The sequence below is a fragment of the Festucalex cinctus genome, chromosome 13, assembly GCF_051991245.1.
Source record: "Festucalex cinctus isolate MCC-2025b chromosome 13, RoL_Fcin_1.0, whole genome shotgun sequence".
Lineage (NCBI taxonomy): Eukaryota > Metazoa > Chordata > Actinopteri > Syngnathiformes > Syngnathidae > Festucalex > Festucalex cinctus.
Window position 1 is genome coordinate 2,522,528 of NC_135423.1, and position 22,750 is coordinate 2,545,277.

At 40.7% G+C, this 22,750-nt stretch overlaps 1 protein-coding gene across 6 annotated transcripts in view; it reads right to left on the reverse strand.

The window, feature by feature from the left end:
- nectin1b (nectin cell adhesion molecule 1b) overlaps window positions 1-22,750 on the reverse strand; it is a 221,268-nt gene that overhangs the window by 100,545 nt on the left and 97,973 nt on the right. For all 6 annotated transcript variants that reach the window (XM_077494332.1, XM_077494333.1, XM_077494331.1 and 3 more), the window contains one exon: window positions 19,935-20,086. In XM_077494332.1, coding sequence (XP_077350458.1) covers window positions 19,935-20,086 — 152 coding nt within the window. The remainder of the gene's footprint in view (window positions 1-19,934; window positions 20,087-22,750) is intronic.

A 22,750-nucleotide genomic window follows, 5' to 3' on the forward strand; every position in this document is an offset into this window, starting at 1 on the left:
TGCACGGTGAGTTGAGAAAATAAATAAATAAATAAATCATGCATGACCCTGGAATTGTTCGGAATTCCACGCGGTTTTTGAACAAGGCAACAAACATGGCGGCGTTCAATCACAGCTCATCGCATCAGCTTGGAGGCAACAATGAAAGCAGCCAGACGAAGCAGACGTCACACACAATTCAAGAGCAACTTCCAAAATTGCACCAAGGTAGACGTAAGAATCGTGTCACGTTAACGCGGCAAACATTCCCGCTTCTGTAAGCTTTCGTTTTGACAAGTCAAACAAGGGAAAATTTGTGTGGGACAAAAAAAAAAAGAAAAAAAAAAGACAAACAGTCCTCTCAAGTCGCAGCCTGCAAAACGATGACATCATCCGAATACCACACCCGACTAACAGCACTTCCAAGTCGATGAATGCAACAACTTATTCATTCCTGTTGATGTCGTGTATCTCTTTGTCTCGCAAGTGTTGGAATTTAGCACACAAACTTCCAATTTCGTTTACCACATCAGCCCGTCTAAGCAGGCCTGAATGATTGTCAATCCTAACAGCTCCCCTGATGTCTTCAGATTGAACCTGAACATGCAGTGATTGTCCCAAAGTTTAACGAATAAAATGTAGTCGAGTCTGCTTTCTTTGTCACTTAAAAGCAGCAATTCCATTTTCACTTTAAAAATCCTTTTATGCATATGCGCCACCAATTCAGCCAACACTTTTCCATTTTGGTTTCCCGCAGCCACCCGTCCTGGCGGGTCTGAATGCATCGTTTCAATTTTCCGTCCATGTCTCCAATGCACCATCCAAAACATACTTGAACAATTAAAAACGCATAAATAAATACAGATCACTTGTTGAGGTGTAAATGCGAGATTATGCAACTTTGATCAATATCGTTTCACTCCCTGTTTTCGTCCTTCCATTTCATTTTCCACAGCAACCCGTCTAGTTTGTGATGTCATTCTTCATTTCCGGTTGGCGATCATGTGTTGTAATATTTTTTGTTAATTGCGTCGCACAAGTGCAGATGTTGCAACAAATTCCCTTCTCGATTCAAGCAAATCGAAATGGGAGCAAATGAGTTAAGTGTGTACGCCATAGATTCATGGCACCACACTGCCCCCAAGAGGCCAAAAAGAGTCAAGTTATCTTGATTTATATAGCACTTTCAAACATCCTTAGCTGTCAGTATTTGCATTATATATATTTGTAATAAATAATTGGCAGATTAATCGGTGATCGGTATTTTTTTTCTGCCAAAAATCAGCATCGGCCTCAAAAAGTGCATATCGGTCGGGCCCTACTATTTTTCATCTGTCATGTTTTTCAAGACACATGACAGATCATCAGTTGACTCCACATTCACTTGTGCATCCGTGCAAGTTTTTCTTTCATTTCCCGCAACAGCCCATCTAGGCGGGCCTCAATTGAATTCCCACCATTTTCTCTCTCCGTGATTTAAAAACACGCCATAACTTTGTCCACTGATCAATCAGTCACATATTTTAAGGATTGAGACGCATGAATAAAATACATTTGCCATCACGTATCAGGTTGCAAAATCTCCATTTTGTCAACGTTCACTGAAAGCAATCACAGCAAAACACGCTTTTCCAACAACTTGACTATTTTCTTCCAAAATCACTTGCGACCAGATGTCCCAAAACTTCTGCCCATCTCGGCACTCCATTTTGTCACTAAAACGTCCGCGGTTATAAATCTTCCACCTGATCGCGTCAGATGCGAAAGCGCGATGATGAATGCACTTCTACGGGGGATGGCGCAGTTGGAGCATAAAAAAAAAAAAAAAAAGGATACAGAAAAAAAAAGCTGCAGTATTTCATGTTATTCATTGCTTGTATAAATCTATCGCGCCCCTGGATTGAATTATTGCCTCTCACGGCGCATCTTGGCACCTATTAATCTCAATGGTACGTTTTAGTGCTTGCAAGTCAAGGTTAAGGCGCTATCGGAATATTTTGCCGGCGTGCCGCTAATAGAGGCTGCCTTGTGTTGCTGGGAACAGGATCAGGGCTGTTTTATCAGTCTGTTGGCAGGTGTTGCCGCTGGCGACGAACGCGTCGGTGGAACGCCGGCACCCTCCCGCGCGCTGTCACAGACAATTCCGCACCCGCTACGTCGCCTCCAATGCGCGGTATTAATAGTCTTTCAATAACGACAAATTAAGACACGGAGACGGTGTCGAGCGCTGCGGAATTTTTGGGCGGTACACCACCGATGGTCAAACTTTTTCCACTGAGGACCACATTCAGAAAATGGAAGAAAGATTAACTATATATATATATATATATATATATATATATATATATATATATATATATATATATATATATATATATATATATATATATATATATATATATATATATATATTAGGTGTGTGAATTGCCTAGTACCTGACGATTCGATTCATATCACAATTCATAGGTCACGATTCGATTCAATACCAATTAATCCCGATACGAATTTATGTCGATTATTGCGATTTTTTTTTTTTTTACTCAAATTTAGAAAATACTAATCAGTAAACTTGTACAGGTACACTAAGATTTGTATGAAAATGTATAGTTTGTTTATCTGAAACTATTTTCCATGATTAAGGTGCAAACCCTTACCCTAAGTAAGACGTTTTGTCGAATATTTTTCCATCAAAAATTGATGTTTAAAAATCGATTCGGCTGCCTATTGAATTCACTCGAGAATTGCGCGATGTAATATCGCAATGTATTGCTGAATCAATTTTTTAACACCCCTAAAATATATATATATATATGTATATATATATATATATATATATATATATATATATATATAACATTGACCTTAATTTAATTCTGTTTTTAAAATTTTACCTTAAAATATTGTGAGGAAGTTATATCAATGTTTCACGCACAAAACAATAAATAGCAGGGATGGGCTATTATATATTGGGCTGATACCAGACTAATTTTAAGGTATCGGGAACTTGTGGAGGCTGCCGAATGCCGATATCAGCTGCTGATACATTCCACAAAGAAATGAGATATCTATCAAAAGTAAGAGTACAAAACAATCAAAAATAAAAATCAATTTAAAAAAAAAAAAATGCTCCTCTTTGCCTGTATAATTCAAATATCGATATTTTCTCATTTAGAATTGTAAATAATTCTTTAATTATATTTTATTAGAATTTATTTTTTATTTTTTTATTTTTTTTTAACCCATTATATGAACCAAAAAATTATTTACATCCCTGTAGCAATTTGTGTCAAAACGTAAACACTGAAAGACATTTAATTAATATGAATTCACATCGTGTGCGCCTGCAGGCATCAAACAACAATATAAATGATCTACTGCGTACATTTCTAGTCAGCTTTGATGGACCGCGTTGTGTTTTTAAATCCAGAACATCGTAAGAAAACAAATGACGATGATCGTCTAACAAGCTGCTTATGTCATCTTTTTTTATTTGTCCTTCCTCCTCGCCGTCTGCACGTCGCCCTTGTAATTTCCTTCCTTCCTTTCTTCTGCTTCTCATCCTCACTTTGTCACATTTACCACACCCTGTGCTTCACTTTGAAAAGCCGCCCCCCCCTCGTCTGCTCCTCGCCCGTGTTCTGGCAGGAATGGCGATGTCTCATTGCTGCGTGTGCAGACACGCAAGTGGAAAGGCGAGCGGCTGCAGGTCGCCTTTCTTTTCTTTTTTAAACTCTTTTTCTAAACAGCCGCATTTGCTTGTTGCATTCCTGCTGGAGTCTTGTTTACTTTAGTGGAACGCGCAGACGAAAATCTGGAGTGGCTCGTTCGAGGCTTTTTATGCTGGGTGGGATAGACAAAAAGTCGACTTCGGACGGGCCTTTGAATCGTTGTATACATCAATGAAGGGTTGGACAAGACCTCCTGCATGCCGATTCCTTAACTTAGCAAACAAAGTTAATTGTTGCCGTAGGGCAGTGCTTCTCAAATAATGGGGCTGACTCCACCATGGGGGCGCGAGGCTCCATCAAGGGGGGCGCGTTTGACCTCGGGGAACATGCTTTTTAATTTGGATTTTTTTTTTTTTTACTGTCCTAGAATAAAGTGCAATTGCACCTCCACTACATTAGGGGGCAGTGGCGCTCTCATTGTTGGCAGAGTGTGTGCAGGGAGCATCCGCTCGGTGGTGTAGGGGTTTTGTTTGCACTGAGCATGCGCGCTTTGCACACAGAAAAAAAAAATCAGCACAAACTATTTTATATTTTTGTTTTGCAGGTTAAAGTTGTTGTTTTTTTTTTTTTTAATATTGTGCTCCTGAGTTAATGTTGGTGATCAGTTTGAATGCATTATTAGTTATTGATTTTACTTAATTTTATTTTTCCCCAAAAAAAACAAAAAAACTGTTTGCTGTTGTTAGCTAAAAAGCTAACATTATGCTAACATGTAGCCTAGCGTCCATACTACTGATCAAACATCAGACGAATCGCAGCTTCCATTGTTCTTTTCTTAATCCCAATGGCACCAAATTCAAAGACCTCTCTTTTTTTTGCGAAGACGGAGTCTCCAATATCAAGTCAGGTTTTAAGCCGACTACCTAATGGGATTACGGAGACGCGGGCCCTCATTACACACATGAATCAGAGGTCACCCTCCCCAGCAACACATCCTCCCACACACTCAAAAGCGGGATAAATATGGGGAAAAAAAAAAAAAAAGGCTTTCCCGTTAATCCTCGGCCTTCTATTCACGGGTGCGTCGTCGGTCTCGTCACCGGCGCCTAATTAGCCCGGACAAGATGGAGGACATGAAAGAGCGCCCGGTTCCCATAAAGTATCAGGTGATGCCACCCTTAAGACACCTTCCGCGGAAATGTTGCCAAACTCCTGACGGGACAACAGGTTTCTGTCCCGACGTCCTGACATGAACGAAGCCGTTAAATGTAGACGAATTATAGCAAGTTCCTGAACAGGAATTATTAGCATCGTTAGCTCCAGAGGTTGTTTTACCGGATTGTCCAGAGATTGATAACCTGATTTGAAATGTTCATGCACTGATTAAACTCAACTTCCTTCTGTGAGTGGCCCGAGACGCAAGCAAACCAAAGTACTTTACACAAGTACTTGTTTGACAATGTATTGTTTATTATTTTTTAACACACTTTTAACACAGCATTTGCCAAATATTCCCGTGCTAGCGCAACGTTAGCCGGCCAAATATTCCCATAGCTAGGATGTCGTTAGTTAGTCACCAGTAAGGCATTAGCTGACTCAAATTCTGATTTGACGGGGGTTTTTTTTTTTTTTTTTCAACAACCGGTTCGCAACTCATTTCGAGTCGCCACTGATGCATGCACGGTACTCAAATGCAGAACACACAGAACACTCTGGAGTTGGCGCTCAAGTCAATAATCAATATTATTTGCAAAAATGGAGTTCCAAATTGAGTTTGGGTCCCGTGGAAGCGTGGGCCGGCTGTGAGGTCCCCTGCCATCCACACAAAAGCCCCCAAAGTGGTTTGAAAGACGCAAATATGAGTCATAACGTGGGGTTGGGAGTGGTAACAACTTTCTTTTAAAGGGGTGGGAGTGTGGGGGACAACTTTCTTTTTAAAAGCCAAAAGCATGTCAAATATTTCCCCTGGCAGAGCCTCAGGGGCCTGTACGGGACAAGATAACACTGAAACGCACGCATCAAAACACCGATGACATCATTGGCGCTGGATGTTATGAAGACTCGGAGGACGCTTCTTCTTCTTCTTTTTTCTTTTTTTTGTTTTAATATCACAGGAACAGCAGTGGCAGCATGTGCCGACCGCCGGCCCTCAAGCCATGCACTCAAATATGACACGCGTTAGTTTCAAATATAAAGCCACAAATTCAATATGCTTGTCACCAATTTGATGCAATTATTTATCTTCAATTTCATAACATTTTTTTGATATTCTATTATTAATATCACATACCGGAAATCATTTACGCTTTATTTTATTATTTGTTGATATTTTAAAAATATATTATTATTATTATTATTTTTTCTAATTTTGTTCCGATACCGATTCCGATACCCAGCTTTGCAATATCGGCCGATACCATACCGATACCTAAGGTTTATTTTTCCTCAACATGAAAAAGCTGTCCTGCCATTGGTTCAGAGCATTCAAGGGCCAATAGGATATCTTAGATCGGCAAGCAGTGAACATGTCAAACATCAGTGAATGTCGTGCACGAGCAAAACACAAGATGCTGCATCCAAAATCAAAATTATTATTATTTATTTGTTATATTCTTATTAATATTATTTTATTCTACTTTAATTTATGTAATATTTTCACTTTTTTTTTAATTTTATTTATTTTAAAAAATGCGTTTTGTTTAAGAACAAATAGCATGTATTTTTGTATTTGTGACGGCAGCCATTTTGATGAATGGTTCCATAATGCGCCTTCGAGCAGCAACGACTGGTCTGGCCTCCTTAATGCACTTTTTGCCTGCGAGAGGCTGCAGTGCAGAGTGGACGTGACGTAACGACGAGTTATTGGGTCAGCGCGCATTACGCTGCTGCGTAAGTCTGCAGGCTCGTGCTCTTTTCGAGCAGGCGGCCCTTGGACAGCAACCGTGTTTTTTTTTTTGTTTTTTTTTAACCATCCCACTTCCTCTCTTGCTGCTTTTATTTATTCATTTACCCACAAAATCACCACTTGATTATTATTTATTTATTTATTTATTTATTTCATTTCCAGACCCATCAGCGTCCGACCTACATGACGGCGCTCTCGGCGAGGCGTGACATCGGGATTGAGGACGAGGGACGCGGGGGGGCAGACGCATCTCTGCCCCGTCCTGCGCTCGTATCCTCTGGAGAGGCCAAACAAGCGGAGCTCGCAGAAACAAATGCTGATGATAAATCACGCTCGCCTGTCACGTGCCTTCCCCCGGTGACATTTTATTCCTTCACAACAACAAGATGGAGGAGCATGCCCCCGAGCCCCTTCTCCATCTCGTGGCGCCTCCGTCAATACGTTTACATTATTTAAAAACAAAACAAAAAACAAAACAAAAAAAACATCAGCTCCTGCTACCAGTTTGTCCAATTCACATAAAATCCAGCAAAAAAAAAATGCAAGTGAAATTTATTTGATACTCACAGCTGTGAAATATTTACAAAAATATGCATTAGGACCATTAATTATCCAAAATTGTCTTTGATCTTTCCGAAAAAGTATGACTGGAAATTCTGCTCTATTTATGAAATCATACGTTAGGGTTTCTGATTATTCTAATTTGTCTTTGTCTCTGAATACTTCAACTTGTCTCAAAATTGTGTGTTTATTAATGAGTATAAAAGATTGACTGAAAACTAAAATATGTTTGCAAAGTTTACAAAAGAAAAAGTGAGGTTTATGCGATACTAAAAGTGCGACGAAAACACTGAAAGACCAATTTTTTTTGATGTTTCAGGAAAAAAGTATTTGACATTCATTCCACTGTAAATTGTATTTAACTCAGTTGCTCCCAATAACGTGTAAATACGTTTTTGTTTTTTTTGTTTTTTATGCTAGATGATACAGAAGGCTTTGATGCAGCCTCTCAACTGCAAAGAACGGTTGCAGAAATGGTAGTTATTACACAAACGGCCAGCAGGTGGCAGCAGAGCAAAGGAGATCAACCAGGGCCATGTAGAAAAAAAGCTAAATGACTTACAATTTTAAATAGATTTGTGAAAATTGCTGAAACTTAGCTCTCTTCTAATGCTAATTGCTGCAAAACAGTAACGGTAACGGATAAAAAAAACAGGTTTTTTTTTTCCTGATGAAAGAAGAGACTTTAATCTTTCCTTTGATAGGAATAGAACACAATATTCTGTGAGCCTTGCAAAATCAGTCAAAATCCAGTAAAACAGACGGGAGCGAACGGGACTGTGAAATGTGAAAATGGCGGCAAGTGAACGAGTTAAAGACCAATCACAGCTCACCTGTTTTCTGAAGCTGAGCTGTGATTGGTTGTGACCTGAGATCTGAGCAGCTGTGATGTCATTGTCACTCGACAGCAAGTGACAAAATGGCCGCATTCTGATATTGAGAAGAACTGCTGGAGTTCGCTGCTTAACAAAGGATTATTAACCAAAATACCGTATTTATTAGAATACCGTATTACCGTAATTGACTTTTACCGGTATGTTATTTTTTAAGCAGCCTGTTAGTGAAACTGTACATGGTTAATTGAAGAATCAAAATTGTCTTTGATGTTTGTGAAAAAAATTTTAGGTTCACTGATGACTGTAAATTTAAATTACGAAACTGTACATTGTCTTCAATAAATCCTCTAAAATGAAAAGTTCCAACTCTACATTCCCTTGATTATTTTCAAAAATGTTATGTTTAGAGTCCATTGAAGAAATCATGGTTTGGACGTTGTCTTTGCTGTTAACGAAAAACTGCATTCGGTTAGCCGAAAACTTGAAATGTGATTGCCGTGACGGGTTCTTCAAGGACTTGCGCCAAAAAAAAAAAAAAAAAAAAAAAAAATAAAAAAATGAACGGCTTGGATGAAAACATCAATTTCCGGGGTTTTAATGATCATTAGCTTAAGCGCTATCTCAACTAAACAGCACACGTAACGCGCGGTCTCGTAGCGCGGCTGATGCTAATGCCTCATTTGGATAATGAGGGCTGATCTTGGCAAGAGGCCAAGACCTCCTGCAGCGAGGACGCGTCGCTCCCGCCGTCGGCCCGCGGCCGACCGCGTCGCTTCAAGAGCGTTTCGGTGACCGACAAGGTCGGGCGGGACGAGTCAAAGTGCCCGGCAGCGCGCTGCAGACACGCCGCGCTAGCTTGCGTCGTGTATTCACATACGACAGCGGTTGGCAACCTTTTTTTTTTTGCACCTCACATTTCATGTGAGGTAATATTTTGACACACCATAGAACCAAATAAGGACAAATGATTACAAATACACTGATGGTAAAGTCTACACACCGGTTGGCTACACAAGTGTTCAGTAACTGAAACGAACCAGTCAGCGTACATCTGCCACCGTTTAATGTGTCTCTGGTCCAGCTGTTCAAGTCAGAGGCTCTTTGTTCAGGTCTTTGTGCTCTTTCCTAATCGCCCTTAAGTTGACACAAGCTCGGGCTAATAGGAAAGCAGTGATACATAATGACTGCAAGAAATATTTGTATGATGAGACACATTGATTTGAGTTATTTTGAATGTTTGTGATTTTGCTCTGCCAAGTGATTCGTCACGTTATGCATGCCTTTGAGAATATCAATGTCGGAGTCGTCAAAATTAGCGTAAAAAAAACCAAAACAATTTTGAGCCTTCAGTGAATCGATGGCATACTAAGGCTTTTTTTTTTTTAAATCATGTGCAATTTCAGAGCTATCGACTATATGGTGTCCTCAACGACCCTATTATATGGGTTTGTGAATGGCAAAGCCAATGAAAAATAAATAATGTAATTTGCAGCTCTAGTTAGGGCCCGAGCAGCTACCGCCGCGAGGTTTAATAACTCGAGTTGACTTGAGTAGTTCCGTACACCGGCAGCCCATTGACAAGAGATTACAATGCTGCCATCTGCTGGCCATAGCTAGTCAGTGTTTTTGATTTCACAACTCACTGACCCGGCTGCACTGCACTTGGATGTTGCACTGACCACTGATATATTAAAAAGAAAAAAAGAAAAAAAAAAAAAAAGTAGTTGACGTCACTTAACGTTTATGGCGTCATACATCGTGATCTTACTAAACGTTATTAAACGTTTTTGGCAATCAAAGAGTTAATGAACCAACATACGTTACCATCAAGGACTTGAGCATTTAGCATTGCCATTAAACGTAATGTCTGCTATTGTAAACAAGTGCGATTCTTCAATTTACCAGATATACATGTTTGTCTCTTTAAAGTGTTTCCCTCCCGCGTGATGCGAATGGGGAAGCATTCCTGTGTTTACGTCACATCAAGGTAAATCTGCTATTCCGCAAGAACTATTTTTCTACCTCCTGTGAAGACGGCGCAGTGTCGCCGCTCCACACGCGCCAGGAAGCCGAGAAAGCGCATCTGGTGACGGCGGCCGTTGTTTTTGTTTTTTTTCCTTCTTTTTTATCAGACGACAAACAGCCGCCGCCTTCTGTAGCTTCTCTACGGAATTGAAGTAGCGACGAGCCGGCGTGTATCAACACGTAAGCGCGACCATTCATTTGCGCTCGCTTCGCCGTGTGAAATTTGTTTGTCATGTCGGTGTCTATCTCAATCGTCGCTCTCGACAACCGGAGCACGCCGCCTTGCATTATTCATGGGCAAGGTCGCGCGGGTGTATTTGTTGCTTAGACGGTGAAGCCCTGCTCCTCGCCAAGGAAAGATTATTTATTATTGCATATAATAATGGTTTGAACGAATTCTCATGATTTTTTTGGGAATCCAGGGACGCCTGACAGGAAATAACTTTCGTTCTAAGGATCTCCTCCAGTCTTAACTAGGGATAGACCAATAATTATTAGCACGGATATTGGGCATTTTGGCGAATATCGGTATCGGCCTTTTTTCAAAATCTGACGGCCGATAAAAGGTAAAGCTAAAACCATTTAAACTTTAAACTATTCATTGAAATTTTCAGTTAACTTTATAAGAGATGCTGCTTGCCCTTAAGCTTGCTCTCGCAAGATGAATTCTAGCGGTAATTGTGAGTTGACAAACTCCGGAGAATACATCTTGTACCGCTCACGCAGAGAACCGCCGATACGAACCACCAGAGCGACATTGTGTTTGGGGGCGGGATATGCAACTGTGATAAAACCAGGAAGCAAACAAACCTAACATGTACAAATGGACGCTACAATTAATTCTGTTCTCGCAGGACTTACTCACCGTTTTCTTGTTGAATGTTGAACAGCGAGAGGCGCTTCGTGCATTTCTAGCTGCTCACATGTTCGTGCTTTTCCTCCCTTCAGCAAGAACGAACACGAAATTTCACCCGTGGCCGTGATTGGTTAAAACAAACGTGTAGAATGTTGCATCGTCCAATCAGCTCGAATTATTGTACAGAAAGCCCCGCCTTTTCCCGACCAAATTACTGTGGAGAGGTACCAGATGGTATCCATCTGGTACCTCAAGCTAACCTGCCAATAGCAGTTGCAATTGAAATTTATAATGAAGTATATTGTCTAAGATTATGATTAAAAAAATAAATAAATAAATAAATATTGGTTATCAGCCTCCTTGACTACTAAAAATCGTGATCGTATTGGGCCTGAAAAAACCATATCGGTCTCTAGTCCTAACGCCAATTAACCATGACTTACTTTGTGTAACCTTAAATGTTGTTAAGAATTGAAAATGTCCCGATGTTACGATTAAGACATATTTAAAAAATGGGAAAAATTGTAATATTAATTATTAAAATAATCATTTGATCTAAAATTGAAAAATGTGCAGCTAATCCCAGTGATCTAAATTGCTATCGGACGATCTCGATCTTGGATGATCGTGTCGGAATCGGCAGCATAAATCGGAACAACCCTACTTGAGACCCGATATCTGTGCTGGTACACTAAGAAAAACTTTCTTGGAAAAGTTTTAGAAGGGTCTACATTTCATCTAAATACATGTATAGTTTGTATTTTTGTCAACATGTTTCTTCCATTACTTTCTTGCCAACATGGGAACCTTTATACAGAAGCGTGGGATTATTCACGCACTCAAAAAAATAAATAAGCATACATTTATTTGCTTAAGGAAGAAAAGTTTCTTTTGGCTTTCAGTCCTTTCCAAAATCCACTTTCATCATGTGCCTGAGACCATCTAAGTTTCTTTTTTTCCTGCTGCCTCCTGTTCTAGACGGATATGGTTGAACAAAAAGCTTTGTGCACCTCCACTCAGATAAAAAAAAAGAAGAAGAAGATTCAGATAAAAAAAAAGAAAAAAGAAAAAAAAAGAAAATCTCCGGAAGGTTTGCCCACTGGCTGAACCTGAACTTATCTGATATCATCTCTTCTCTTCCATCGTTGATCCCCGATAAAACAGGGATATAAAACTTGTTTTCATCTTGGACCACATCACAGTTATGGTTGCCCTCATTTGGTCAGTTAAAAAAGGTGAAACCACATCAATGTATAATAGCTAGGAGAGTTCGTTTTAGGTTTTACGGTTCAGTTCACAACCCTGCCTTGTTGTACTGCCTTGGCACCATTCGAGTGGCATCTTGGTACCAAGAACTTGGTAGGACTTAGTCGTGGAGCTTCATGTAGTGTTTTGCTGCCCTCTTGTGGCCATCATTTACACTGCACCATATCTAATACTAATAATCGCCCCATCATATTATATAATTGCCAATGCATTTGATCGTTATAGTTGTTATGGCGAGCTTTCATGGGCGACAAGTTTCTCACCTGGGCCCGGTTGTTCAATTCTCGGTTATTTTAACCACTGTTTAACTCATTCGCTCGCCGCCATTTTCACAGAAGCAATCCCGTTCCCGGCTGTTTGACTGGATTTTGACTGATTTTGCAACGCCCACAGAATATTGTGTTCTATTGCTAGAAAATCATGGAACCTATCAAAAGAAAGATTAAAGTCTCTTCTTTCATCAAGAAAAAAAAAGTATGTTTCTATATGTTTCCGTTTTGCAGCAATTAGCATTAGAAGAGAGCTAAGTTTCATCGGTTTTCACAATTCTATTTAAAATTGTGAGTAATTGAGCTTTTTTCAACATGGCCCTGGTTGATCTACTTTGCTCTGCTGCCACCTGCTGGCCGTTTGTGTAATAACTACCATTTCTGCAACCGTCCTTTGTAGTTGAGAGGCTGCATCAAAGCCTTCTCTAGCATTAAAAAAAAAACAAAAAAACAAAAAAACAAAAAAAAATGTCTTACGTCTTTGGGACACTTAAAACATAAAAAAAAAAAAACGGATTTATTCGTTATTGGGAGCAAATGAGTTAACTAACCCCTAACCGCCGGTTAAATTCTTAACCCGCTATTAACTCACCGGCCGCTAAATATGAGTTGTTCAAAACATGGATTGTCACGCCGTTTGTTAACGGCGCCGTCAAAGTTAACCGTGTCGTTTACGTCACTGGTTAGCGCCGATATAAAGTTAGTGGCGGTCATTAGGTGTGTTTAACTTTAACAGAAAGTTAACAGCCGGTTAAAGTTCAAAACAGAGTTTTGAACAACAAGATAAGAGTGACGTTAAAGTTAACGGTCGGTTAAATCTACTTAATCAATTGTTAAAGCTATAACCGAGTTTGCAATAAAATGTTTTTGTGTGGGTGTGGCTTTTCTTTCTTCCGTTCTTTTCGTTTTTTATTTTTTTTTATTTTGTAAATGATCACTTCCGCAGGTCGACTGACTCATAGAGAGGGGAAGGAAACGTTCCCACATTTGTCAGTACGGTGAAAACAAAAGACAACAAAGGCAGCCGAGTGGGCGATTATGGCATAATTGTGAGGCCTTTGCGAACAGAGACGCCATTCATCACCACTTATTGTGCGGCCAACAAAATGAAGACTGCGGCATCAATTTGTCCGCCGCACAAAAAAAAAACAGAGCGTCGCTTGTTTGGGAAGGTGATTAGCGTAATGAAGGGGCTGATTTCCTTTTTCTTAAATGACCACGGGCGACGCGGTGCTCGAGTGGTTTTGCAACGTGGCCTTCCAACAATACGGGATCAAGTTGATTTCACGGCGTTTTCCACCATTACGGGAACATGTTCATTAGGTTAGTTTGAAGTCTCCGCATTTTCTTTTGAAGTGTACACAAAGTGTACGTAATGTTCATTGAGACTCTAAATTGTCTGTTGATGTTTCCCAAAACAAACATTAGGTTGAGGACTCGGAAATGTCTTTGCCGCTTAGAAATAACACGAGCATTACGTTCATTGAAGACTCGTTAACCGCCCTTGATGTTTACACAAAAGGTGCTTTAGGTTTTGTTGAAGACTTCATTGTCTTTGATGTTTATATAAACGTGCATTAGGGTAATTGAAGACACTTATCTTTGGTATTAATGAAGGTTTACGGAAGGGTCTTTGATGTTTACAAAAATATCCGCTAAACCAACTGAAGAGTGAATTATCTTTGACATGAACAGAAACGAATGGTCTTTGGGTTTATTAACTCTTTGACCGCCAAAAACGTTTAATTACGTATGCTAAAATCCTAATGAGTGCTGCCATAAACAGTAATTGACGTTTTTTTAAAGTAAAAAAAAAAATAATTATTATTTATTTATTTTTTTAAATCAATAGGTAGTGCAACGTCTAAGTGGCGCGCTACCTGGCCAATGGGTTGTGGAATCAAAAACACCCACTAACTATGGCCAGCAGAGGGCTGCATTGCATATCGTTTCAATGGGCTCACGGTGTATGAAATTACAATGAAACATGACGAATCTGATGAAATCGAACATTTTCAACAATGACGCGAATGATCAAAGTCTTTGTCACTTTAAATCTAATTCACAGAGTGTCACTAAACAAAAAATACAGTATTAGTATCAAAGTCACTGTTGTGCAAAAAGATCATTTTCTCCATTTTGTTTTTGTATTTTCGCTTATGTCACTCAAATTACCCATTTTCAAATGGCGATTACTAAAGAACGGAATAAGGTAGAAACATACTTTTTTATATGTTTATGCAGTCGTAGTGCACAATATTTTGTTTGCCTTGAAAGATGAGTGAAAATGCTTAAAATCAGCTGGTACTCTTGGGGTCGTTTTTTTTTTTTTTGGATAACGTTTGGCAGTCAAAGAGTTAAGTAATTAAAAATGCGTATTTTAGGTTAACTGAAGACCAAAACGTCTTTATGTTTCACGGAAGACTAAAAAGTCATCGTTGTCCAAAGTTTTTGAAAACTACAAACTGTAAATACTATAAATACCAAACTCAGCATCCTGTAGCACAAACTCTGACTTTTGAGTGTCATTATATTGCATTTTCTTGAAATTTTCTATTTCCTAGTACTTGGGATATAGCATGTGTCAGGCCTGTGATTGACAGGTATGACAGACTTCAGCCCGTCTATAACTCTGACCAGGATAAGCAGAAGAAAAAAAAAAAAAGACGGATAGATGGATGGAAGTTAGCCACAAACATGCCACACTGTTGCCAAGATGACGCACACAGTAGAATTTACCAGCCAACTGTGGTGGGCGCGTACAAATTCATTTTGACCTTTCCAATTTGCTGTGTGGATTAGGGAGCGAATCAGCAGCTCTTTATCCCTTTGATTGTCGAGGAATTAGTTGATCAAACATTCACACGTCTCACATCTCAACAGCCAGATGGGCATAAATTAATTTGAGCTCAACTATTTCAGTGCTTAGATCGATTAGCTTATCAATAGTTCATCAGTGACAACGCACTGGATTTCAGATTTGAGAATTTGTTTGGTTTAAGGTGGGTGACATCAACAGCCAGTTGTGGAAAGAATTTAAATTTTAGTCCAGCTAATTGGCTGCCAAGATTGGATGTCAGAGTCATGTTAAAAATGGCAGGTTTAAGAGTTAAGAGAATGTGGGAGGAGACCGGAGTACCCGGAGAAGACCCACGCAGAGAACACGCAAACTCCACCCAGGAAGGCCGGAGCCTGGACTCCATCTTGCATCCTCAGTACTAACCACCAGTCAGGCACCGTGCCGCCGGTGTGACTTCAAAAACAACGCAATGCGCTTGTCCTCATGGGAAATGTGGTCTTCCTTCAGGCACAACATTACCGCTTTTGTCCATACGGTGCCGCCATAATTAACATAAACTGAAAGTTCCTTAGTGTTACTTTAAGGGCAACACTTTGCATCTGAATTGGCTACATAAACCAAAGTTAGCAAATCAACAGATTTTCATGCACACAAATGGTGGTTTGATTGCTGAAAATCCAACCCAAATTGCAATTTTACTCGGCTAATTTGCTGCTTAGACAGGCTAAGCCCCATGCATGTTCTTAACATCAGACGCCCTTCGCGAACTAGCTGATTAATCGGACTGGACCACTTGTCAGCTTCACCTCTGTAGAGTTGGGAGCGAAAGGGGAATAAGCTATTTGTTTTGGTTAAAACCAGGCCTGTTTTTCTTCCGTTTATCTTAAGGAAAGAGTGATTAAAAGACGAGGGCGCTTCATTAGATTGCAACGAGCGACGCGCGTCCTTGCAAGAAGCGCTCCGTGCCCACGTGACCCGCCACGGTTCGACGACTTTCCCCCCCAAAACTAATTGAAACAAGGCGCTCCTTGGCCGCCGCTATCTGCCGAGCGCTGACAAATGGCGGCGCGAAGAGCGAGGAGCTTGATTAAAATTTGCCTCTCTTAAGTGCTCCATCAGTGTTGCTTCCCGGCGCGGAGAAAACAGATTTCCTCGGATACACAACAGCTTGTCTCGGACGTTTTATCTCGGAGAAAACTGGAAGCAGGGATGTTTTTCCTGGCAGGCGTATATTGCTGTGTCAGTCCACGCTCATGCATAATGCACGTCGCGCGCAGCGGCGGCGCTTTCGGATAGCGCCCCAATCTTGATAGACGCCGGACGTCTTATATTTTTTTGTCAGCGCCTCGGATACAGTTTGGGAGCCGGCGGGAAAAGGCCAAGCCGTGAACAAGTTATTGACTAAATATGAAATGATTACATTTCTGCCCTTTAAAGCAGCATTTGGAAATCAAATGCATGAGCAGGTAAACAAACTTGTCTGTGAGGCAAGAAACGAGAATTGACCGGAAACCAATGCAAAAATATTAAAAGCTACTAGACCACAGCGAACAGTTTGTTGTTAGCATTTTCGAAACCACAAAAATTACATTGGTCTGGATTCATGACCATTTAGCAGTTACACGCTGTTAGCTAACAGTCAGATCAATCTTGTTCAAGGAGACGAGAGACAAATATTCACTGGAAGCTGACGTTAAAAATGTGGATGCTAGCTAAGCAATGTTAACTCATTTACTCCCAATAACGTATAAATACGTTTTTTTTAATGTGTCCCAAAGACGTATTTATAGTTTTTTTTGTTTTTTTTTATTATGCTAGAGCATACAGAAGGCTTTGATGCAGCCTCTCAACTGCAAAGAACGGTTTCAGAAATGGTAGTTATTACACAAACGGCCAGCAGGTGGCAGCAGAGCAATTGAGATCAACCAGGGCCATGTAGAAAAAAAAGCTCAATTACTTACAATTTTAAATACATTTGTGAAAACTGATGAAACTTAGCTCTCTTCTAATGTTAATTGCTGCAAATCGGAAACAGATAGAAACGTACTTTTTTTTTTCCTGATGAAAGAAGAGACTTTAATCTTTCTTTTGGTAGGTTCCATGCTTTTATAGCAACTGAACACAATATTCTGTGGGCCTTGCAAAATCGGTCAAAATCCAGTAAAACAGCCGGGAGTGAACGGGACTGCTTCTGTGAAAATGGCTGGGAGTGAATGAGTTAAACATTTTGTCGACAGGTCATGTTAACATGTACAAACAACACACGTAGTAGACTATGGCGGTCCTTGGACCCAAAAGAATTTAAGACCCCCCCTGACTTAGAAGACACCCTGAATGTGTCTTTCAGATACTGCTACAAAAACGCTCCAGAGACTCAACAAGGAAATGGCATTGTACATTACAAAAACAAGTCCAGACCCGCATTGGACCAGGAAACAGTTTCATCTCTTTGTCACGTAGCACCTGTGAGCGAGAGGCGCGTGGGCAGGTTCCGACACGCCGCCGCATTCCTCACCACATCAAACAGTAACCAGCCCCTTGTTTGACACTCATCTGTTGCCCTGTAGTTTGACAGGCCGCCGTGTCGCAACTCCCAGCTGCTGCTGCGCTGAGTTAGACCGCGAGCTTTTACTGCTTAACGTGTGAAAAGCACAATTGTCAACCTCCGGGAATGTGGCCAAAACTCAACTTTTGTTTATCAATAGTTATATAAACATATATAAACTCACATAAACAATATCAACTCATTTACTGCCACACGTTATCAAAATGTTTTCATTCCCGTCATCCTTGAAAACATTCTATTTTGTCAGATTTCGTCATGTTTCATTGTAATTTGGCAGCCCATTGACGAGATACAATGCTGCCATCTGGTGGCCATAGTTAGTGACTGTTTTCGATTCAACAACCCATTGACCAGGCAGCGCTGCACTTAGATGTTGCACTGCCCATTGATTAAAAAAACAAAAACAAAACAAAAAAAACGTAGTTGACGACATTTAACGTTTATGGCGGAATACGTCATGATTTTATTAATCGTGATTCAACGTTTTTGGCAGTGAAAGAGTTAAGACAGTACGTTTCAACCAGGTAGACGTGTGCACTGATTTCAGGCCAAGGGCTCGATTTGCCGAGAAATTTAAATTTGCGCACAAATAACTCTTAAATATTTAGTTGACCAAACATTCGGAATGTCTCTAGAAGGGTGTGGACCCACTCAAATTTTAACCCAATTCAAGTTGCTGCATAGCTACAATAGAAACAAAACAATTTGTCATTTCACCAGCCACCGGTAAAGCCACAAGTAAATTCTGATCTCACGAGTTGGCTACCTAGATAGGCTGTGGTTCGATTGCTCTTCATCTACTCACACTTAGGACACTTTGTGTGAGCTGCAAAACAATGCGGAAAATCGGCCCGTACTCAAATGGCGTATGCAAACATCCAGCAGCTGAACGTGCTTAAATGAAGTATCGGCTCTCTGGAGTCACTCAACACAAAGACACAGACGCCGGCAACAGAACAAAGCCTGCTCATTTACAATAAATATAGAAAACGACTTCAGTGCCTTTCCCTCTTTGTCTTTTGCCAGGCATTGTGTCGCGTTCAGGGGCTCTTGGTACAAGCCGATTGCTTCCTCACTTTCCTGTCTGGTGACTAACGGCCGCCTCTCACACCTGAGTGATCACACAATACACCACCAACCCCCCCTATCAGGAAAGAATAGCAACAAAAAAAAAAAAAAGACGCTGGTTGGCAGCTGTTCCCAGAGACGGGAAGTGAGTCAACAACAAGGCTGGCGAGTTGCAACACAACCACCCGCGCCTAGAAGGAAATCCATACATTAAAGTCTGATGTTTCACCGCCTACCGCAAGGGGGCTGAATCATCCATCGCATCAATAAACCCGCTCCCCATTTCCCTGATGTTGATCCAGGTAGTGCATCACTTGCCTTCATTCCTACACTTCCGGCATTAGTCATCACGACGCTCTGCTACGCTAGCTGTTAGCAACTACGTATCATTAGCGACATTCAAGATCGAGCTAGAAAGTCAGCGAGAAGCTAGCTGCGAGTGTTACGAGAGCATTTTGTCGCTAACCAATGAAAAGCTAAAAAACAACAACGACAAAAAACTCACAGCGATGATTTGACTGCTGTTAGCTATTAGCCTTGATCACGCTCTCAGCGGCTAGGGCGCTACACATTTGAATTTTGATGCTGTCCAATAAAATCTGGTACCTCCTGTTTTTAGCTAAAACTCTACCAATTAGCATTTGAACAGCTTCAGTCCCTTAGCCAGTGCTAAGCTAGGCACTTAGCAACTGCCCGTTCTCCACTCACACACAAAAGCTACCAGCTTGCATTTTGGCAATCACTTAGCCAGTGGTAAGCTAACACTTAGCGACTTGTCATTCAACACACGTCTGTTGAACACCACCAAAGTGCAACGTCACTCGCTCATTAGGAGCTACCAGCTAGCATTTTAGCAACTTCATAACCTTATGCAGCGCTAAGCTAGTACTTAGCGATTGCCTGTTTTTGGTAGCTGCTAGTCACTTAGTCCATCTTTGCAACTTTCCCAACGATTTGTAAGCAACCACTTAACTACTCATTCACTCAAGAGCTAGTTTGCCGTTTCCCAAAACAACGTAGCATTGTAGACGGCTCGTAGCTTGGTTAGTAGCTGTTTGCTGTTGTCGGTTAGGAAGCCATGCCAGAGAGAGCGGGAAAAAAAAAAACGAGCTCGAGCCGAGGGACGTGCGCCTACCGGTGATGTTGACGTCCACGATGCCGGTGCGCGTGCCGATGCCGTTGGTGGCGTCGCACACGTACGTGCCGGCCAGGTCATAGGTGACGGGGCCCTTGAAGAACAGGCTGTTGTTCTTGATCTCCACATTGCTCGGCAGCGAGCCATTCAAGCTGGAAGATGGGGGGGGGGACAGTGTTAGGAAAATAATGCGATTGGACAGCGCATGTATCACAACCGTCATCCATCACTATAAATTACGAGGGAACCCGAGCAGGTCGCAACAGGGAAACTGCAACTTGAAGGGGAAATACTGTATATAACATATAAATAAAAAAGAAAAATCTTAATTATTTTTGCACTGAAGTCATTTAAATTTTTTTTTACTTATTTTAACACAAATGCAATGTTTTTTGCTATTAGTATTCTATAATTATTTTATTTACACATGTATTTATATGTATTATACGGTATTTTTATTTACCCAATGTTACTTATTACTACTACTACTACTACTACTAATTATAATAATAAAATAATAATAATGACAATAATAAACATGATAAAATGAAATGTAAATAAATACATAGTACATAATTGAAAATATTACATTAATATACATTAATACATGGATACAAAATAAAACAAAAATAAATAGAAAATGAGTTAAAGAAAAATAGGTAAAAAAAATAAAGATAAATCAAAATTTAAATAGAAGAAAAAGACTAAAAAAATATTGAAATGAAAATGTAAACAAGAAAACATAATGATTAAAATGACAAAAGAAACATCCATCCATCCATTTTCTTGACCGCTTATTCCTCACAAGGGTCGCGGTAGGTGCTGGAGCCTATCTCAGCTGGCTCTGGGCAGTAGGCGGGGGACACTCTGAACTGGTTGCCAGCCAATCGCAGGACAAAAGAAACAATATATACATTTTTAATAACATTTAATGACTTTTTTTTTTTTTTTTTTTTAATAAGGAAAATAAATGGTGTCTGAGGAGACTCCACAGTTACGTTTCGACCGTGTTATTGCATGGCTAGAATTCTATTACAACTACACGGAAAAGCTGCCCTTTGGGAAGTTTTGAAAAAAAAAAAAGCATTTGCAGGACAGAAAATAAGGGGGAATAAGCATGTACTTGTATGTAACATTAGAGTTGCATCGCAACCGTAATCCATCACACTAATTTACCAGGGAACAGGGTCCCAACAGGTAAGCTGCAGCCTGAGGGGGATGTTTAACAGGTATGCACGCTGCAGAGGGCGGGGGATGTGTGGTTCAGTATTTGTGTTTGGGGGGCTTTACCCCCACCCCCAACCCGGGCGACCAGCTGATCGAATGATAACGTCTCAGTGAGAGGTCGCTTGCGTTTGATCAGGTCATGCATCGGGTAGCCTCTCCTTTTTTTAAACGGGGGTGTTTTGCGAAGTGAAGGTATCGACTTCCAACGACGAGTCGCCCATTTCCTGTGTTGGCCTCATTGCCCGTGAATGGACGTTAGTGTTGGCACTATGGCAGTGCTTCTCAAATTATTTTCTGTCATGCCCCCCCAGTAAGAAGAAAAAATCTCGCGCCCCCCAACAAAGAATAGCTTTATTAACTGTAACAGAAAAGATTTAAAGTGCATCTGAAATTCGAAAATAAAATTAAATCCTTAAGCAATAAACATTTTTTGACTGACCATGTCAAAACATACGATACGGAAAAATAAAATTAAATAAAATCAATAAATAATAATGCATTCAAACTGATCACCAACATTAACTCAGGGGCACAATATTAAAAAAAAAAAAAAAAACAGAAAAAAAACTTTAACCCACAAAACAAAAATATAAAATAATTTGTGCTGGTTGTGTGCAAACAAAACCCCTACACCACCGAGTGAATGCTCCCTGCGCACACTCTGCCAATAATGAGAGCGCCCCCTAATGTAGTGGAGGTGCAATTGCACTATTTGAGAAGCACCGGACAATGGCGAGTGTGTTGTTTCGACGTTTTTCAATATTAACAGCAACCAACTTACAAAAAGAAAAACAGAAATACGATGTAGTGCGGATGTCCTACCAATGACATGAATGTCACTGGAATGCAGTGGCACCTTTGCTTCCACTACGTTATGCGCTAGTGTGTGTGTGCGTGCGTTTGAGAGTGACGCAGGCCCTCGACCAGCCTGTTCCGGGCGCTTCCGTCACAGCCTTGCGCTGACCTCCACCGCCCGAGCCCAGGGGAGCCTTCACAACAAATTTGGCGCCTCGCTTTCAGCACTGCAATGGCCGTCCCCTCCGATCTGTCAGCGCTGCGCCCTCCTCGTCTTGCTAGATCACATCTCTCCTCTGTGCCGCCTTTATCTCCCCGCTTGCATCGTCCTTTCAGTTCTTTATACCAGCTTCTCTTGCTGAAAGCTATGTATACATATATATGCACCTCATTAGCCGCTAACTGAAGGGAGGCTTGTGGCGTGGCTACAATGATCTATTAATCTACGTCCACTCTGCCGGCGTGACTTATTCGCTCACCTCGCCTCCGCTGAGCAAATTACCGCATAAATTGCCACATTTATCTCTGTGTACTTGGGCTCAAGGCTGGCGTTGACAAAAGGGCCCCAATAGTGTCCATGGATGGAACAGACTTTCCAGTAGTCGGAGAATACATATAAATGCATCATTTACTACTTCTACCATGGCTGTTCTACCATCGATAAGTACTAGGGATGTCCCGATCACATTTTTTTTGCACCCAAGTCCGAGTCTGAGTCACCTAATTTTGAGGATCTGCCGATACCGAGTCCCGATCCGATTCCTCGGAAAAGTATTAAAGGGATACTTCACTTA